Source organism: Octodon degus, unplaced genomic scaffold (genome assembly GCF_000260255.1).
Source record: "Octodon degus isolate 3935 unplaced genomic scaffold, OctDeg1.0 scaffold00016, whole genome shotgun sequence".
Lineage (NCBI taxonomy): Eukaryota > Metazoa > Chordata > Mammalia > Rodentia > Octodontidae > Octodon > Octodon degus.
Window position 1 is genome coordinate 6,815,190 of NW_004524592.1, and position 19,525 is coordinate 6,834,714.

The following is a 19,525-nucleotide window of genomic DNA, read 5'->3' on the forward strand; positions in this document are numbered from 1 at the left end:
GCTTTGTATCTGAATCATTTTCACTTCACACAGATTTTGAATTTATTCCTACCACAAGGACTCAGGAAAGATTAAACTGGATTTTGGATAGCTTTAGTCCTTTGAACCCTCAGTCTTTCAGAGGTGGACAAATCCTTTGATGAATTTGTAAAAATAAATTCAATTTTTTGCTTCCTCATATCGGCCTTGGAATAATATTTATACATAACAAAAGTAAACTTTGGCTTAGTTCGAAAAGCCACAGGACAAAACCAGCTAAATAGAAGTCTGACTTAGTAGTTTCTACCCTCAGAGGGCCACTGAAGTTATTGTCTAACCAACATTCTTCTGTCCCACATGGATCCTCCAAGTGCTCCACATGTAAGCATTAAACAATTTATTTAAAAACAATGATGACTCTGGTAGACTTGGTTCAGATTTATCTTAAACACTAACCAATTAAGGAAAACCCTCCTGAAGACTATTTGTTTCTCAGTTTCTTTGTTCTCATAGCTCCAGCTGATAAAATTTAATCTGTATCCCATAGCACTTCTACATTTACCACCATTAAGAGACTGATCTACTGAGGCAAGGGCTCGCAAACACAAATGAATGTCATGATTTATGAATCCTGTTTTTTTAAAAAACGACCCATGATGGACTAAATTTCCCATTTTCAATTGCAGAAGAAAATGTGAAATCTGAACAAGATGCAAAGAAAACAGACAACCTCACAGGAACGGCCTCTCAACATTTCCTCATCTTTGTGAAAAAGCAATAAACACGGGTATATTCTACTCGTTATGTAATGCAAACCTAAAAGGGAATGTTTTCTCAAGATGGAAAAAAGGCATTCTAAAGATGAACAAGAAGCATTACCCCTAATGAGGATTAGTTGAGAGGTGTAAATCAACAGCACAAGATTAGGAATGTTTGACATGATTTATCTGAGTGTTAAAGGTGCAGTCCCCTTTCCTGACTTTAAACCAATAGTTAAGACTTCATATTGTTTGCATGGTAAGAATTGTCTTACCAAGAAATGTTTGTGTCTGATATTTCATGGGAAGTCTTAGAGTCATTTTTATGCTAGAATAGACATTCTTTTTATGTGTTGCTTAAACAAGCTGTTACAGTAGTCTGCCAAGAGAAATAATTATATAAATTATAATGACATTTGTTATTATCCTTAAAGCATCTTTGCTTTCTTATCATCCACAGTATTAGCTAAAAGACCTGACTTGATTTAAAACAGGAGCTTCCTTTGATGAAGTTATACTAAGAGGCCTATAAAAAGCAATCCTTCATGAATATCAGTGTGGACAGGAATGATCAGACAGACAAATTTTGGTATATCAAACATTTTGGGGGGAGGTGGGAGAGTGGTGCTGGGGATTGAACCCAGGCCCCCAATGTGCTAAACTCATGTCCTATCATTGAGTCTTTGGCATATCAAAATTTTTGGACATCCATGGGACAAGCTCCATAGAGAATGCTGCAGATTTTATTCTTTAGTAAGGTTTTTAGGTCATTTGTACTTGAGCTCTGAAGCTGAAAATGAAGGAGAGTTTGCTACACCTTTGACTTCCAGGCTCGTGTGTTCATGAACAACACAGGGCAAGGAATGGAAGAGGTATCAAGACGGGGCGAGAGAAGACAGAGAGACAGAGGAGACAGGGAACAGCTAGTTTCCCAGCACAGACACCAATAGACAGGTAGCATTGACACTGTACCTAGAGAGGCTGCCCTCGGCGGCCAGGCCCTGGGAGTCATCGAGGACATTAGGTTCACTGCAGGAGGGGTAGGGAGATGAAGCATTTAGGGAAAGAAAATGCAGAAAGAAAGAAAAAAAAGGCATGCAATTTTCTGTTTCCAGAACCAAAAATAAGTAAGTTTAACAGAACAGGGAAGGAAAAGGAGACAGTCAACCATGTCACCTTGTGCTGGGTTTGTCAAGACATAGGACTCAAGGTAACGGGGAGGGAAGGACTTTGGATGGATACGACTCTCAGAGGAGTGGTCTTTTTATTGGTCGAGAGTTAAAATGAGCTCCAAATGGACACATGAGCTCTGAACACACTGCAGAATGGATCTGTAGAAGATGAAACTAGCATTCCTTTGTTAACCATTTGATAAGGTGGTTATTGTTTTTAATCTGTCTTATGAAAGTAATGTTTCTTTAACCAGACCCTGCTTCTTTCTTATGGCTTCTGACATTATCACAGAGAAACCACTTACCATCAGATGCCACAACCAAACTCTTGGAACTGATGCCATTTAAAAGAACAAAAAAGAGGAAATAAAAGAACCCAACTTTTCCTGCTAATTTTGCAAAGAAAATGCAAGTAAACAAATGGCAGGAAGGTATCTTGGAAAATTCACACATGGAACTGATTTACCTCACTAACACCTCTAGTGATTGAATTGTAAATGGCAAAAGAAGAAGGTTGTCAGGTTGGTGAGAGAATAAATACTTTATCAATTTATTTGAATGTAGCTGAATTGAGATTTGGGAATGGAAGCTATGTTGTATTTTGTTTTTTCTTTGGCCCTAGCATTAAGCTAAGCACTCCTGAGGCCCTCAATAAATACTTATTAAATTGGGTGGATTGGACATTTAGAAAACTGGAATATGCACCCCCAAATAATTCAGGTTTATCTAATTGTAAAATAGTCTCTGTCACCAAGAAGAATCTGATTTTCTCTAGTGATACAGACAATGTTCCCTTTACTCCTCTTGTAAAATATGATTTAATCCCAAAGGGATTAACTGTATTATCTTTTGTAAATTTCTAGGATATCTATACAATAGACATTTTCTCCCTGGAAATATGTTAATCCATTAATATAAATGCAGAAAGGGAATTAGTAGGCTGGGTTATTTTAGGTAAATAACCAAAAATTCTCTAATTAAGATTACTATAATTTAAAATAAGCTTTCAGTAAATAGTTAATTTTGTTCTTGACAGTCTTGAGCACTGCTGGCACATGAACTGCTTGTGTGACTTTATATTATTTCATGGGACACATTATTATTTGACACTAATTTGGTTACACATTGTATTTATGAGACTTCCTTTTCAATGGAAAACCTCCCAAGTAATTAGTAAAATAATCTCTAACAATGATAGGAACATACGTGTGTTATTAGTCTTTGTAATAATTAGATATGCTTATATAAAACACTTTCTTAAAAAGTAGTCAATTACTTTATCGACTATCTTTTATCTTTCCCTCTATTCTTTGATATTCTTCAAATTTTGGCTTTGTTTCACAAACTATATTCATTTGTGAAGTTCATGAACTCTGTGTTAAAAGACTTGGGGCCAGGATAATTGCTCCTGTATGTAAACTGGTTTTATCTGACCATAACAAAGTACCTTGGTTTTTTTATTTATTTTTTTTTTTTATTTTTGTGGTACCAGGGATCAAACTCAGGACCTTGTGCTTGCCAGGCAGGCACTTACGCTGCTGAGCTATATCCCTGGCCCATCCTTGGTTTTTATTATTATTTTCCACATGTGAATTACACCATGATTAATTTATAGTATGTAAATGACAAGCTAATTAAAATCATATAAGGCCTATTCATAAAGACTTTAATTCCTAAAGTAAAAATATTGTTTGTAAAATAGTTAATGTTTTGTTTTTATGTCAGATCATTTTCTGTTTTCTTTTACAACTTACACTCTTAGATGTCAGAGAACACAATGATAATATTTAAAAGCATTTAGACGTGGACTCATAGAACTAGTGATAGATCATTTTAGCCAACCATCTTGCTTCTCAGAGGAGAATACCGGCTGTTAAATGATCTATACACAGTGAAACATAGTGATATACATTCTTTCTGCTTGGTTAAACATCCCTATGTCCAGCTGAACACTGGTGACAGCACCCTAAACTTTAGCAGTTATATCAAGCTGGTGCTAGGCTTTTGCTAGACACTCATTATTAGCTTAGCTAATAAAAAACCTGAAATACAAGAATGTCATGTAAGCATCAGGAAGAAGGTCATATCTCTGTGAAAATTTTAAGAACAGACAACCCGTGATCACAAGTTGGGGTCCCTCCTACTAGCTTGGCTTCGAGAACTGCAAATTATTGCCAGAGGGAACCTAGTTGGAAAGTACTTTGTGCCGGGGCCTCCCATTGCTTGCTTCTCTTTCAGTCTTTGTAGGATACTGTGAGTGTACTTTTAGAATGTCTACCTTTGCCCCCAAGTGCAGAGTATAAGACAGTCACAGCTCTTTACCTCTGGCTGGGTAGCATGCCCACTTCAGCCTGAGGTGCAGACATGCTGGAGACGTGGCTGGAGAACCGCCTCCTTCCCATGGCGCTCAGCAGGTAAGCTTCCTGTTCACTTACCACACTGGGCATGCTCACAGAGTCATCTGAAAGCAGGAGGGAAACGAAGTCATAAAAACTGTTAGCACTGATCACAAACCCCAAAACAGAGCTATATTCCATTACTGCCCTTGGCTTGAGTAAAGCTTAAAATTAAATTTAAATTATCATCAGTTTTATTATAGGAAAAAAGACCCCAATAGAACTGATGATACTTCATAAATACACAGCTTCCACCCTCTCACTAAAACAGCCTTCATGAAGTAAATGTAAACTTCGTGACTATTTTTACATATATATTATTTGTGAAAGTTGATCATGTTCTGCAAATTAAAGGTTCCAGAAAAGCTAGAATATAAAATTTTAAGGCATTCCAGGAATGGTCATTAGGAAGTTTGTTCTTAAATGTATCAAGTAAAATTTTGTGACAGGGGTTGGGAAGATGGCTCAGTAGGATAAGAGCTTCCTTGGCAAGCGCAAGAGTTTGAGTTCAATCCCCGATTCCAAAAAAAAAAAAAATTGTGACATGTGAAAGTATTTTCAGGACTGTACATTTAATGGGTTCTAGCCAGCTAGTAGTAGGAAAGACTGCTTCAAATATTTTTAGGAAAAAATTTTTGAAAAATTTTCTGAAATAAGCGCTCGTTTAAAGTGGAGGCATCTAATCTTGTTTTCTCCAGGAAAACATGACAAATTAATATGCTCAAATCCATAAAAAGTTAACTTTGACACAGTATTTGTGAAAAGGAACCTCATTCAAAGTGGATCTTTAAGATAGCTTGGTGGACAAAAGGGCCTGTTTAGGCAAACACAGGGACTGCAGTTTGATCCCCGGCACCACATGCCTCACCAGCCCTGCCCCCAGCGTGGGTTGAGCCAGCCCCAGAGTCCAGGTGTAGGGGCGCACACCTGTGATCCCAGCACTGGGGAGGCTGAAAGCAGGAGGATCACCACAAGTCCAAGCTACATATGTAGTGAGACCCTGTAACAACCAAAAAAAAAAAAAAAAAAAAAAAAAAAGGAAGAAAGAAAGAAAGAAAAACCAAAAACAACAAAGTAAGCTAATGTGGGCCAGGGATGTAACTCAGTGGCCCAGCCCCTGCCTGGCAAGCACGTGGTCATGAGTTTAATTCCTGATACAAAAAATACTGTGCACTAAACATACTTCACTGAGCATATTGGGTTTTGGTGACCATACACTACTATATAAGATCATCTGATACTACTTATTTAAAATATCTAAATGATTATATTTCTAATTGAACTTGTTTTAAATTAAAAAGTGACAATGAAATTTGTTATAAAATCTGCTATGAAATGACTGACTTAAAACTTATTCTTTTTATAGAATGGTATTCTCTTTTGCCATGTGTTCACAGAGAAATACACGAAACAACACGTTGAACTATGTCTACAAATGCCCTTCCTAGATGTCATTGATTTCTACTCTTACTTGAGATCATGTCTCTCATATTCCCTCAACATTTGGTGATTTGTCATGTGTTGTCATCCATTAAGTCTTTTGTGAAGTGTATATTTTGTAAATGTCTATCATCTCTACAAAACCATAACTAGTATCTTAGAGAGCAGATAACATATCCCACAAATCCTTGTCCTATATCTGATAGGTCTTAATACAGGTTTGATTATTGGAAAAATAGTTCAATTTGAGGCAACATCTGACTTTTATACTTCTCTTCACATAAACATACACCCTCATCACAACTACACTGCATTGTTTGCTAGCAACAAAACTTTCATTGGGATAACTATGATGTCCAAGAATAGAGATAATGACAGAAATGTGCATCCCCCCATTAGTACGTGAGCGGTGGCTCTGGACCAAAGGAGATCCCTGTATATTTGTTCTCTACTTTGCTTTTATTTGTTCTCTACCCTGTCTTCTTCTTTCTGGCTAGATCATCTGCTTATTTGTAAGTTACTTGCTAAATAGACTTAGGTTTACAAAACATAGGCGGTACCTACTTCCCATCCTTAAAAAAAGAGACTATTTGAAGAATCAAAGAAAAATATGTTTCGTTTTATATTTTCAACTTTTAACCAGATTTTTTTTCCAAAACTTTTACTACTTATTTTAAACCACTAGCCCCATGGCTGGGATTTTAGACTTTTTCCCTACTTACAGCTTTATGTGTATTTCCACCAACAGTCAGTAAGGTGACTTGACAGAAGCATATGTCCATGGATTGGGTGCAGGACAGAATGATTATTACTTTATCTCACTGACCCTAAAACTAAATCTGGACACATACTGGTAAATGTTTTGAAAAGGCATTTATTTCTTTTCTTCTCCTACATATCCAACTATATTGGGCTATTAATTTGCTTTCATTCATTTTATTTTATTCAAATTTCAACCTCAATTCCTATTGCCTTTATTTATTTGACTCAAAGAGTTTTGTTTTTTTTTTTATTGTTGTTTGCTATAGAAAGTCTCTTACTGGACATCCAGGTTTATTCCTAAAGCATGGACAGCAAAACTTTGCAATTAATGTTTTCTATCAGGGTATCTTAAAATACAAATGGAAAATAGTGCAATTTCGAAGCTCCTGACATGATAATGATAGTTAATCAAACCTTTTATCCTACTTTTATTGTCAAGCCTGCTCATGCTAAGCACATATATGCATGAAGTGTTTCAGGACTAGATTTCCCTTTATTACAGAATACTAAATCTTCAGCACATGCATTAGAAGCTCCTGGGCTGATCTCATCACTTGGGATTGTTTTAGCTCAAATGAGGGCTGTTTCACCTCTAGACAGCCTGCTGCATAATCTCATGCTGGCCAGCACAGCCAGCTGGTCCCTTCTGAGTCCTGATGCTCTGCCCATTTTTCCTTTCCCATTACGTGCTGGTCAGCCCTCTAAGCCAGAATGTCCAGAAGAAGCAGGAGAAATTTTTTATGCACAATTTAAAAGAGTTAGTAAAAAATTAAAAATATTAGGGATTATTAGAAAAAATTATTTTTGGCCTGAATTCTTTTCAAACAATCAAGAAATTTCCAGAACAGAAATAAGAAACTAGAATTTGCCACAATTCCATTTTGAACTACTTTGTATAATTAATTAGAGGAATCAGAACTGGAAATGGTTGGAAGAGCAGGAATTCCCAAGCCCTCGCTCACACGGCCAAGGTTGTTTACCACCAGGGTTCTTTGGAATGACCTACTTTCCTCGTCTTCTTCGTCAGTCCGACTCAGAGTGTCCTGTGAAGCCTGCTGGGACGGCTCACTGTCCTGCTCCCAGACAGTGCCTGTGCCCGTGTTAGAGCGGGACATGGTGGCCAGGCTCAGGCGGTACGCAGATGTGGAGGTACCCACAGTACTGATGGACGTCTTCCCTTGGTAGGCTGGGGCCGAGAGACCGAAAGAAATGCATGGTGACGTTCTTGAAATAAAAGTGTTTGCTTCAGGGTTCTCCCTAACCACTTATATTTTTCTTTAAGGAAAGATAAGTCAAATAGTACCTCAGGCAAATCATGTTTAAGACCAAGTAACACATGGAATTGGAAATATTGACAACAAAGAATCAAGATTGGCCGCTGATGTGACTGTGACTGAATAGTTTTCTTGTAAGTACACCACATACCCAGCCATGTAAAATAGTTAGGCAGGGATAACAATGCTAAGAAACTGGAAATTAGTTGTGACCTGAATTGTCAACTTCCAACTTACCAGTTTTTACTGAGACATATCCCTTAGCCTGACATAAACGTATGTAATGAATACATTAATGGGAGCCTCACAATCAAAATCAGAATTTAAAATCAAAACTGTGCTCTCATTCTTCTTTTCTGGAAATTATAACATATAAAATACGCCTCAGTTCTAGATTAGATTAGTGTATCAGTTCTGTATCAGATTAAACAGAATATTTGAATAGCAGTGCACAGATTTTGCCTAGATGTCAAAATTGTTGTAAGCCTTTTATTTGAAAGCAATAAAAATGCTTTAGGGAAAAAGAAAAAAATACATATTTTATTTTAGTCCCACCAATGGCAATGATTTATTTTCCTTCTATAATAATTTGCTGCTAATATAATTGTAGAAAGTAAACAATGCTACTCAAAGGAAATATTTTGATGATATATAAAGTGTACTCTAGCCTGTCAATTCTATTTTACAATTCTATTTCTTTTCACAAATTCAATACAATCTGTGAAAAGTTGGAGGTTTTATAATCACTCATGCACCCTGGCTAAAAAAAGCACCTCTTTATTGTCATGTGTTTGTAAATTATTTAATCTCTATTGAGTTTCAATTTCTCCCCTTATTTTTTCTTTTGTTCTTTTGTGCAGTACTGTTGAATGAATGCAGGGCCTCACTTATGCCAGGCAAACATTCTGCCACTGAGCTACATCCTCAGCCCTTTTGATTTTATTTCCAGATAGGAGTTCCCTAGGTGGCCCAGGACAGACTTGAACCTGCAGTCCTTCAGGCTTAGCCTCCCGTGGCTGTGGTTCCAGGCATTTGTCATCAAGCCTGACTGACTTCCTCCTACTTAAGTGTATTTCCAGTGATGCACCTTGGGGCTATTTGTGTGGATTAGAGGAAATGACTGTGAAATAATCTACATCTAACAGATGCTCAGTAAATATGAGTCTCATTTTTACAAAAAGGAAATGAAAAAAACTTTTACATAATTTTTCCTGGGCTGGGGAGATAGCTCGGCAGTCTAAGTGCCTGCCTGGAAGCACAAGGACCTGGGTTTGATCCCTGGTACTGCATGCCATGCTGGCCCTGGAGCCCCGGGCATGGGGGCACATGCCTGTACTCCTAGTGCTGGTAAGGCTGAGACAGTACAATCACTATGAGTCCTAACTGTGTAGTGAGACTGTACCAAATAAATAAATAAATCTTTAAAAAATATTTTTTCCTGATTACAAATTCTAGAAATAGTTTAGATACTAAAATTAGAATTAAAATATTTAGAAAGAAAAAACTTTTCTGATTTCTTGTTTGCTGCTATTGTTGACAACAGTCACACAGTTTCATGATTGCAATCAATGCATACTGCAGGCATGTTAATTGAAAGAAAACCACATGGTCATATCTACTTTCCAAAAGGCTAGTTCAGAGATGGCTCCAGCAAGCACAGCAGAACCCTGGGTAGAGGGATTCCTCGTAGGCTGCGAGTTCTACCTGTCAAACAAGTTCCAAATACCCCTTTGCATGTTTACCTGATCCACTGTGGACAGCTTCTTTTAGAATTTTTAGTTCACTGTTAAACTCAGCGATGAGCGAGCTCTTACACAAGGGGCGGGGTATGAAGCGCCGCTCTAGCTGGTCAGCAATGTGTTGCCGGGCAGAAAGTTCTTCATGGTTTTCTGCTGGTTGTGCCAAAAGCTAAAAGGAAGGTATTGCATTCTCAGGGTCTTAATCTCTCCATCTGTAAAAGGGGCTAATTACCATTCCTACTTCTTTGTTAGTTGAGAGGAGTGGATAAGGTAGTACACATAAAATCCTTAACAGGGTCTTTCATGGAGGAAGGCTTACTGAATAACTTGTATCAAGTCACTGCCTCAAAAAACCAGGCATGAGAAGAACAGAAGAGTCAAAGAATAATGAGGGTGTTGGAGGAAAAACCAGGTGTAAGTATCCTACATTATCATGTTTATTTAAAACCAGGTCTCTGTCATGGCACTGATCATAAGTGAGATTATTCTACTGGCCATAGTTTTTAAAGGGAGGAGGTGATGAACAGGGAAAGAACTAAGTTTTGTGGACACTAATAACAATGAAGTTACTTCCAGTGTGAGATTTTATTCTGCGGCTGTAGTTTGGGGCTGCTCCATCATCAAGCACGGTATTCTCAGCCCCTGTTAGCTATGACAACTCCCACCATCCCTCCTGCCACAACCTGGGCTTAACGAGGGGCAGCACATGCAGCGGGCTTGTTGCTCCAGGAGCAGCACCCCCCACACCTTGCACTGGATGAAAGGACGCAGGAGCACAAAGATGGGAATCCGGGTCCGCACAATGAAGTCCAGGAAGTCCCACAGGGCCAGGCCGCCCACCTTCCGGAGAGCCATCTCCTTCACCTGCAGGCTCAGCCAGTACCACTGGCTGCCCAGCTGCCTCTCAAAGCAGACCAGAATCACCTTCAGAGCTTCAGGGTAGAAAAGAGAAAAGACCAAGATAAAGCAAGAAAGGGTATCATGTCTGCATCTTGTCCTATGAATAACTACTACGAAGACAACAATATGCAATGTATTAATTATTGTAACTCTCCTACTAACCTGTTTTGAAACTGTCTCATTGCTATTTGTTCTCAATAAAATTAATTTTTAAAAAAAAGGAAAGAAAAAAGCCTGAGGTGGGCCGGGGAGATGGCTCAGTAGAATAAGTGCTTGTTTGGCAAGTGCAAGGGCCTGAGTTCAATCCCTTGTTCTGCCAAAAAAAAAGCCTGAGGCTCATGCTTAGGAGGAGGCCCCACCCACAGCCTGAACGCAATAGGAAAATTTCTAGCTTTTTTCCTTTTAATTTTGTTTTTATTGTCAAAATATAATGTGGTTTTATATTTTGTAAATTTCTAGTTAATGTGGCCTCCATTTTCTGTAATGTCACTAATAACCAATAAAATCCCTTCTAATTCCTTAGTAAATGAATTTGTTCAGTGTAATTATTAAGTGGAATACATTTCTTTGGTATATGTTACTGTTTCTTTGTTTTTTGCTATATATTTATGCTTTAGTTTTTGTTTATACTCTATAAAACAAAATTAAATTAAATTACAAAAATAACTTCCTAAACTTCACATTTCCAAAAACTCAGCACACCCCCAGGGTGTACTCCTGACACCACACCTGACACCCCAGTGCAAAATTTGTGTGCTGGAATGTTTTCATTCTGAAAAGAACACAAATATCCTTCCTAGGTACACAGACTTTCTACTTCAGAACGAATAGAGTAATATGGTCTGTGGATTTGACAAAATATATTTTGTAAATATGATGCTTGACTAATATTTTATAGTCTAAAAGCTCTGTTACCATAGCTTTAGGGCAGTAGCATTATCATTCCTAGTCTCAGCTAAAATATAGATGTTTTAAAATGCTTTTAAGCATAAAAATAAATGCCCACATTGTTAACAATAAAACTCAAAACACATAGAAGTACACAAAGTTGAAAGAGAAATTCAGTCCTCTCTCTTTCCTGTTCTTTCTCTATCCCATGCTAACCTGCTCCCAACGGCAACTAGCAAGTGTTGTGAAGTGAATCATTCCAGATATGGGTGACTGCTGCTCTTGTTCACCATGTCTATTAATACCTGTTGGGCTTATTTCACAGTGTATCCTAGATTCTGCGAGCCCCTTCACAACATTCACTCACTCACTCACTCACTCACTCACTCACTCATTCATTCTGGAAGCAAATTTCCCAGACAGTGTGGCAGGATGAACCAGAGCAGTGTAAAGGTGTCAGAGATCACAGTGGGAACCTCCTCCACCATAGCAGCTCTCACCAGAGGTCTGTCACAGGACAGATAAGAGGACCTGGGCCTTCTTGGCCATGTCTTAGGACCTACCCATTTTGGCATCTAAAAAATCTGCATGGTAAATGTGTTTCATTTCTTATGAGGAGAATGCAAATATTTTAAGGACATTGTGCTACTAAATACACAAAGAAATCCCACTTCATGCCACTAAAGCTTCCTCTCGCTCCTCAGAGTTTCACTCTTCCCAGCAGTTGGTTATCCTTCCCACTTTCACTCTTGTCAGCCCGAGGACACACAGGCTGTAAATGAGAAGGTGCTCAGAAAAAGTCTGGTGCCGCAAGTCTCTGATTTGACATCCAGCTCTGTTACTCATTACCTGCCTCTTTAGGGGAGTTTCTGGGCCTCTGCCTCTTTACTCCTGCCATAAAAAGAGTGCTAACTTAGTACTCAGAAGCACTGAGTCAGGGATGGTAATGTGAGGCACAGAAAACACTGGTGCACAATACATCCTCCAGCATAAAAAATAAATTTGAAACAGAAGAACAGGAGTCTTGCTAAGTAAGCAAAATAAAACAAAAACAAAACAAAAAGCATTAAAAAGGGCAGAGAGTAAGCTGGGTGTGGTGGCACATGCTGTAATCCCTGCACTCGGGAGGAGGCTGAGGCAGGATTGCCTTGAGTTTGAGGACAGCCTGGGTTATAAGTGAGCTCAAGACCCTGCCTCAAACCACCTAGAAAGTAGACCGATGTGTTTATTCATACCCATGCTTTCCTGGTGAGCTCCTTTTCTCTGGTGCCCTATGTGTACACGCAGCCTTACACAGGGTGCTGTAGCAGAGTGGGAATTTTACCTAAGCCTACTTCATGCTGCGGCAACTGAGCACCCATGCGGTCCGTTCCGTGCACAGGCTTCTTTTTCTCCATTTCATCTCATCATCAACCTCATCATTTTCAGACACCAGGGACCTATTTTAAGTGCTGTTTCCATCCTACTTGGCCTCCTCACCAAGATCTGCTTTGGTGAACTGAAAAATGCCAGCAGGACTTTCTCAGATTTCTACTTTTGTGATTTCCTGCTGACAGTGTTTGTATTCTTGTTGTTGAGCCAAGAGTGACTTTTTTCCCCAGCCCCATTTATTCAAGGACAAATGGCAGCTTTCCCTTACTCCATGGGAGAGGATCAAATTAAAGGCACTAGTTTAACAAGAACTACAAGAGCAGCACGTCTTACTGCACAGGATGAAGAATGCCCAGCTCCAGGGGCTCTGTTCATGTAGGTGACAGGCCAGCGAGCCCCAGGCATTATGCAACACAGCACGCTTGCACAGTAGGCTGAGCGCAGACCTTGCAACAGCTCCAGATCTCACCAGTGATCTTGTACATGGCCAGCAAGAAGGAATCCTTCTTACAGATGCCTTCCTTATACCATCTGATGAAGACAACAACATATCCAATGTTGTGGATATGGAAGTGTTGCTTTTGACATATGGTTACTGAAGGAAACTAGACTTGCAAGATGTTTCCTGCAGCTTTGCTAAATACTTTGAGTTGAGATGGAACTCATTAAGTACATCCATATATAACGTGTGCACCTGTGTGCATTCGCGCGCGCACGCAGGAGGGGTGGGGAGAAAGCACCCACCCAAGTATGCAGCTTGGCTAGTGGACTCAGCCAGCCCTTCCCTGCGCAAGTCTTTCCCTGCATCCCCAGGGGTGGAGCAGTGGGCGGGGGAGCTCTCCAGCATGAAGTTCTTGCTCCTGGACGTGCTGATGATCCGTGGTGGCAGGAGCACATTAATGACCGTCTGCAGCAGCAGCTGCACCTCGGGCTGCTCCAGCCACGGGCTATCTGAAGGTCAGAGTTCAGAAGAGGAAGGGGAAAGAGAAACAGTCACGAGGCAGCCTTTCCATAGCACAGAAAAATGCAGCTCTTTCCAATTCCAAATCAGGACACCCTTGAAATTCAGGTGTTTCCCACCAAATCCAGCTTCCCCAGAGACATCCACAGCATTCCTTATATTCTTAGCCAGATCTACTGCTTACCATTCAATCTCCTTTTCACAAATACTCATACTGACCTTACATTTGAGATAAACTTTTCCTAAAAGAAACCTCCCCCTAAGAAGAAAGAGCAATGAAAAGACATCCAAAGTGAAAGACCACGGCAGGATTTCTGCTACGCTCGGTGGCAGGATCAGAAAGTCCATCCACCTGTCAATTCTCGTCCTATTGTACTGCAACTAATCCCGTTATCCTAACGGAATTGAAACAATTTACTCCTGTTTTTGCTGTGGTGAAATGATTTTAAATAGGCTGTGTCTTCTAAGGAGAGCAGAGAAACTTGTCCCAAGGCAGCTAAGCTGGAAAGAAAGAAAAGCTCTTATTTTCTAAGGTAACCCTATTTAAATCATTTAGGTCAACTTCCAGTGATGGCTTTCATGGGAAAATAAAAAATAAATAGCAGCCTGATATTTAAGAGAATACAACAACAGCGATAAGTTTCCTTTAGTTAAATTAATCAGACCTTTGCTTCCAGATCCTACTGTGAGCACAAATGGGATGAGTAGATTTAAAAGCATTCCCTCCCTTCGCTCTTGATTGGTGAATGGGGAGATCACATGGCTTAAAGGAAAATCTTCTTTTAAAGCCTGTACAGTAATAATAGAAAGAAAGATTAATTGACCATCACGCCCACTTCGTCTGCTTGTCTTTACATAGTATGACGGAGATGGTGGTTCCCTGCTGACCACTCCTGTGAACTATGTGCAGCATACAGTAGGAGATCCGATCAAAACTGATACCTTACCATCTGCTTGATATAACTGAGAGCTATGTGCCTAAAAAGACAGTGACATCTTGAATACTGAATGAAAAGTCACAATACATATGTTCAGGTACAAAACAGTCTTATTTCCCAATTAATTTCTTCCATGTGTCAACCAAAGAATATTTTTAGAGACAAGTATTCTTGTTCCATTTGTAAATTATTTCAAAGTCCTCCAACCCCTGCCTAAGGCCTTCTTGAAGCCAGGAAGCAATAAATAATAAAGAAGAAACAAATGATCTTCGAACAAGTTATTAAAATATATCACTTCAGAGATGTCATTGTTTCGCTTCAGTGTAGTAACTATAGTTCTTAAATATGTTCTCCATCATCTGCATGTTCTTTGGATGGTGACTATCAAGTCTGATTTTCAGCCAATGGGTAGATCAGTTATCCATTTGCATCAGTTGTGTACTTTTCATCAATCACAGAGTTTTCAATCATTTAATGCTTTTAAAATTGAGTAACAGAGAAATAGGTAGAGGTATGAGGAATCTGCGCATTTTTGCAGATTTGAAAAATCCTTATTTTAGTTTCAAGAAATGGAGTGGAAGAAATTTGTTTCTCAAAAATCACCCATGATATTCAACCCACAATCATTAAAGAAAATAAAGATATTCAAAGTCTGGTGATAACATGTGAAAGAATTTTATGTTGAATTCTTTCTGAAAATAATTTAAAACCAGGCTTTGAATACTACTGCCTCTTTTAATTAACAATTGTGAGCTGATTATCTGTAAACCATAATTTTGCACACTTTAAATGACTTAAGGGATCACTCAGGTTGTGGCAGAACTAAGTGACTCTGCTATTTTTGAGATCTCAAGAAGAATTACAGAAGCACAACTTAGGGCCACGCTCAGGGCTGAAGCTCCAAACCTATAAAAGTTTGGAGATGTTCCCATTTTCGTTTCACAGGTTTTGCCCAGCCTTTGCAGAAAGAAAGAGAACACCGTGATCTGGTGTCTCAACCAGCAACTCTTAAGGAGCGTGACAAACAGGTAAGGCAGTCACACCTGTATCTGCAATGCTACAAGCCGGACAACAGCTGTGCTGAAGGGCAGAGGTGGTGAGAGATAAGGGCTGAGATGAAGAAGGGGTAATCCATCAGCAACACTGGAAGGTCCTACCACTCCCATCACCTGAAATACAAACAGAGCACATGACCAGCCTTGACCATTGCAATTTCATGCAAACATAGTAAAGGAATCTCAGTCAATAATGATAATGATAGTAATAATATTAATAATAATTGAAGGTTGGGCATGTTACTTTTGGTCTTTTTAAAAAATCTTGCCTTCTTCTGAAGGCTAGTAATGTCTGGAGTCAGATCAATTATTAGAGTGGATTCACACAAGGTTTTGTAGAATGCTGTTTGTAGATAGCTATGTAAAGAATGAGAGATGAACCAAAAAGCTATTCTTATCGGGAGATTGAACACTTACTTGTGGATTAGAAGGAGCACAGTCAACGTTCTTTGATGGAGCAAATACTGACAACAGTGATGATGGCAAAAGCTCTATTTGCACTAGGCATTCCAACTACGGATTTATCGCTCAACTAGTTAAGCAGCAGGTCCTAGTAAATGAGATGCTCTAATATGGTTTCCATACATTGTACAAAACCTTGTCAGGACCAGACTCTAGATATTACAAAAATGATTAAAAATATTTTTTTTCTTTACATAGACCCTAGACTAACCAACTCATAGTATCATTTTGCACTAAAAAAAATTAAAGTAAAACCTTCTGTATTTTAAAGTTTCCCACCCCAGACTTCCTCTCCTTCTTGCCAATTGTGCAGTCTCCACCACCCCACTCTCCAACTGGCAGCCCTCAACTCTCAGCGCAACTTTGAGAGGTGAAATGTCAGAGTAGTGCATGGGAAGCAGCACAGCAAAATCCCACCTGGCAGGCGTGGGCCCCTGCAGCTCCCCATGCACCACCTTGAAATGCACCTCACTATTTTCAGTGTCACCTGAGCCATCTGTTTTCATGGGTAGGGGCACAAAGTGGTTGACCTGTAAATCTTCAATTCAGAGAAATCAATAGCAGAGTTAAACTGTGCAAAGTTTCATAAGATCGCCACATGGCTACTCACCAGATTGACACAGACATTGATCAGTGACCTAAGGTGAGGCAGGAAGGATATGATTGGCTGCCTCTGAAGTGTCAAACAAACCCCTTCAATCAAATTGCTGGCAGGCTCCCACTCAACCTGTCGCCTGGAATACAATATAGGCGCCATTAGCTTGGCTCCCTTCTGGAGAGTGTAACACAAGTGAACGAGACAATGATTCTGACACCATCTAAGACAGAACATGTGTCTGAGACAACAGCGTGCTTCACACGGGATGGAGTTTACCCATGTTGTTCCAAAAGTACAGAGCACACTGGGAGGGGAAGAAGATACTGAAAACGTAGCAGGTAGCAGAGGCACTCTTGCCCCACCGACTAATGAGACAAAATCTATTGAAGAAAAAACAAAGATGATGAATGGGTTGCATTTTAAGTTCCCTGATTTTAGCTCTGACAGACAAGGTTACTGTTTTAGGGGATTCATCAAGAGGCTAGTTACTTCCAGCCCCCAGAGGTATTGCTGAAATCCATTTAGCAGACATACTTGATTCTATCAGCTTTGACACCAGATTACTACTAGTTGGATTTATATGGCTTAGCTCATATCAAAAAGGTCACATTGGAAGGAAATCATCTGTTTAAGAAGCATTCATTGTTGACCTCCTATGAAATCATATTTGGGGATACTTTTACAGTAGTATAAATGGTGAAGCACATAGCTCAATTGGATGAACAAGGGGGTTTACCATAATAAAAATCAATCCAGTGTCTGTAATTCAGCACTGAAAGATTCATTTCTGTGATTCCAAATAAACCAGTTGGGGTTTGCTTGTATCAACGCTACTTTCACATATTTTCTCAGAAATACTTTCTAAGCATACATTTCCTACCAAATAGAATCTGTGATGACACAATGGAAATGTCAATCACTAATGACATATTGACATCTTTGATGTTAAAGTGCCCAGGAATCCACAAATCACCGTCATTCAATATGTTTTATATTAAAACAAGGTCACCTAAAGTAGTTAAATCCAAGCCAACTTCATATACACATCCTTCCCAGAAGAGTTATCTACAACTGACCGAGTCTGTGGCTTGATCCAGAAGTCTACTTTCTGGAAGCATGATGTTATTGACAATGGCCCTAGGGAGAATTGCTCAACATCTTTAGATGTCAAATCACTTAAGTGAAAGTATTTTGATGCACACTTATAAGACAGCTATAAACCTTTGAGCAGTCATTTGCCAACAGACCCAAACACACCACTGGCACCACTAAAGATACAGTGGTTTACAAACAGGCATTTCCATGCCACTGAAACCTTAGAATAATGTCTAGACATTGATAGTTGCAATATAAAAGAAAATTTAAAAAGCCATCAACTATTAGCATGAAATCCTTCCCCCCACTTCAAAACCTCATAATGGAAGCACAAATGTAAAAAGAGCATAGGCGAATACCTAAGGGTATCCTGACAGACTGAATACTAAGTGCTACCGATTCTTGGAAAGATTTGCTTCAATTTTTGCTTCAGTTTAAAAGGACAGAATGCTCAAACCCAACTTGAAATTTCCAAGTTTGTGGATCAGCACTTATTAATTGGACTACCTGCTCACAGTGACTATGGTTTCCAAATTGAGCTTATGTCTTTAGGTAGACCGTTTTGGAGGTATCTCTTTATCTTATCCAAAGGGCACCAGGGAATATTTCTTAGGTCACTGAGCAGAAGTCAGGAAGTAAGTGTGTTCCTTTAGAATTACACTGAAGAAGGTGAAAATTAGGTATTTGTTACCGATCCTCTAAACTTTTTTAGCTGCTGTTTGGCTGATTATTGTAAAACTTGTCATTTTTCTAAATTGGTACCTAAATATGTTAACTAATCACATTAAATAGAGTACTTAGAATGTGAAATTAATTTTTCTTCTTGCTTTAGTTGGTTATTTTAAGCATACGCTGGCTTATTTCAAAGGGGATTGCAGGGTACTGACTGAATTTCATATGTATATCAGATGAGGAACAGTGATAGCTAAAAATGGATATATTTTTTTAAGAGGAATATACTTTAAGAAATATTATTTCTCCAAAGTGGACCCTGCTATTTAGGTATTCCACTTTTATGGTTAACTGTGTGCAGAAACCAGAAGAGAACTTTTAAGTCACTCATTCCACTCCAGATTTCCCATCTATGTTAAAAAACGACAAGTTCTAACTTTGAGGCTTATCATATCAACAGTTGACCAGGAGGCCTCCTCACCTCAAGGTAGGCATCTTATGAATTTTGTTGAACATTCTATCCAGTCTCTTTAGAATGAGGATAAGGGCCGGCCTCACTGCCTCGGCTGCCCAGTCAGTGATGGGCAGCATCTCCATGATGTAGCGCCGAAGCCCGCGGCTCTCCATTGTTTGGGTGTCATATGGGGCCAGCTTCAGAAGGGAGTGTGCAATCTCTGCCAACCTAAAATGATTGTTTTTAAAAGAATAAGCTTCAAATGTTACAGTAAAAAATGTTTCCACATAACACCATGCTAGTCACATCCAACCAATGCACCAAAGCCCTGACCATAGGACACTTGCCCACGTCCTTCCTCCCCCCTGCTCTTCTATTAGATCAACAACAATCCCTCGCTGTCACTCTTTTTACCTTGTTAGCTGCTCCTAGTGATCCCTGCACAGATCAATTAGTGCATTAGGAGAAGCATAGTGACAATAATGTGCTCTTCCTTTTCTCATGCATGAAGTACAGAATTTTAATAAAGAGAAACGTTGGGCCAGGGATGTAGCCATATAGCTCAGCAGCACAAGCACCTGCCTGGCAAGCACAAGGTCTCGAGTTTGATC

The 19,525-nt window shown here is 39.3% G+C and overlaps 1 protein-coding gene across 1 annotated transcript in view; it reads right to left on the reverse strand.

Moving 5' to 3' along the window:
- The window catches only part of Unc80 (unc-80 homolog, NALCN channel complex subunit), a 270,597-nt gene that overhangs the window by 17,032 nt on the left and 234,040 nt on the right, over nucleotides 1-19,525 (reverse strand). The window contains exons 50-59 of the mRNA XM_004626714.2: nucleotides 18,942-19,142; nucleotides 16,706-16,829; nucleotides 15,622-15,747; nucleotides 14,306-14,429; nucleotides 13,424-13,630; nucleotides 10,268-10,452; nucleotides 9,524-9,689; nucleotides 7,514-7,693; nucleotides 4,232-4,370; nucleotides 1,710-1,766 (exon numbers count right to left, since the gene is read on the reverse strand). Coding sequence (XP_004626771.1) covers nucleotides 1,710-1,766; nucleotides 4,232-4,370; nucleotides 7,514-7,693; nucleotides 9,524-9,689; nucleotides 10,268-10,452; nucleotides 13,424-13,630; nucleotides 14,306-14,429; nucleotides 15,622-15,747; nucleotides 16,706-16,829; nucleotides 18,942-19,142 — 1,509 coding nt within the window. The remainder of the gene's footprint in view (nucleotides 1-1,709; nucleotides 1,767-4,231; nucleotides 4,371-7,513; nucleotides 7,694-9,523; nucleotides 9,690-10,267; nucleotides 10,453-13,423; nucleotides 13,631-14,305; nucleotides 14,430-15,621; nucleotides 15,748-16,705; nucleotides 16,830-18,941; nucleotides 19,143-19,525) is intronic.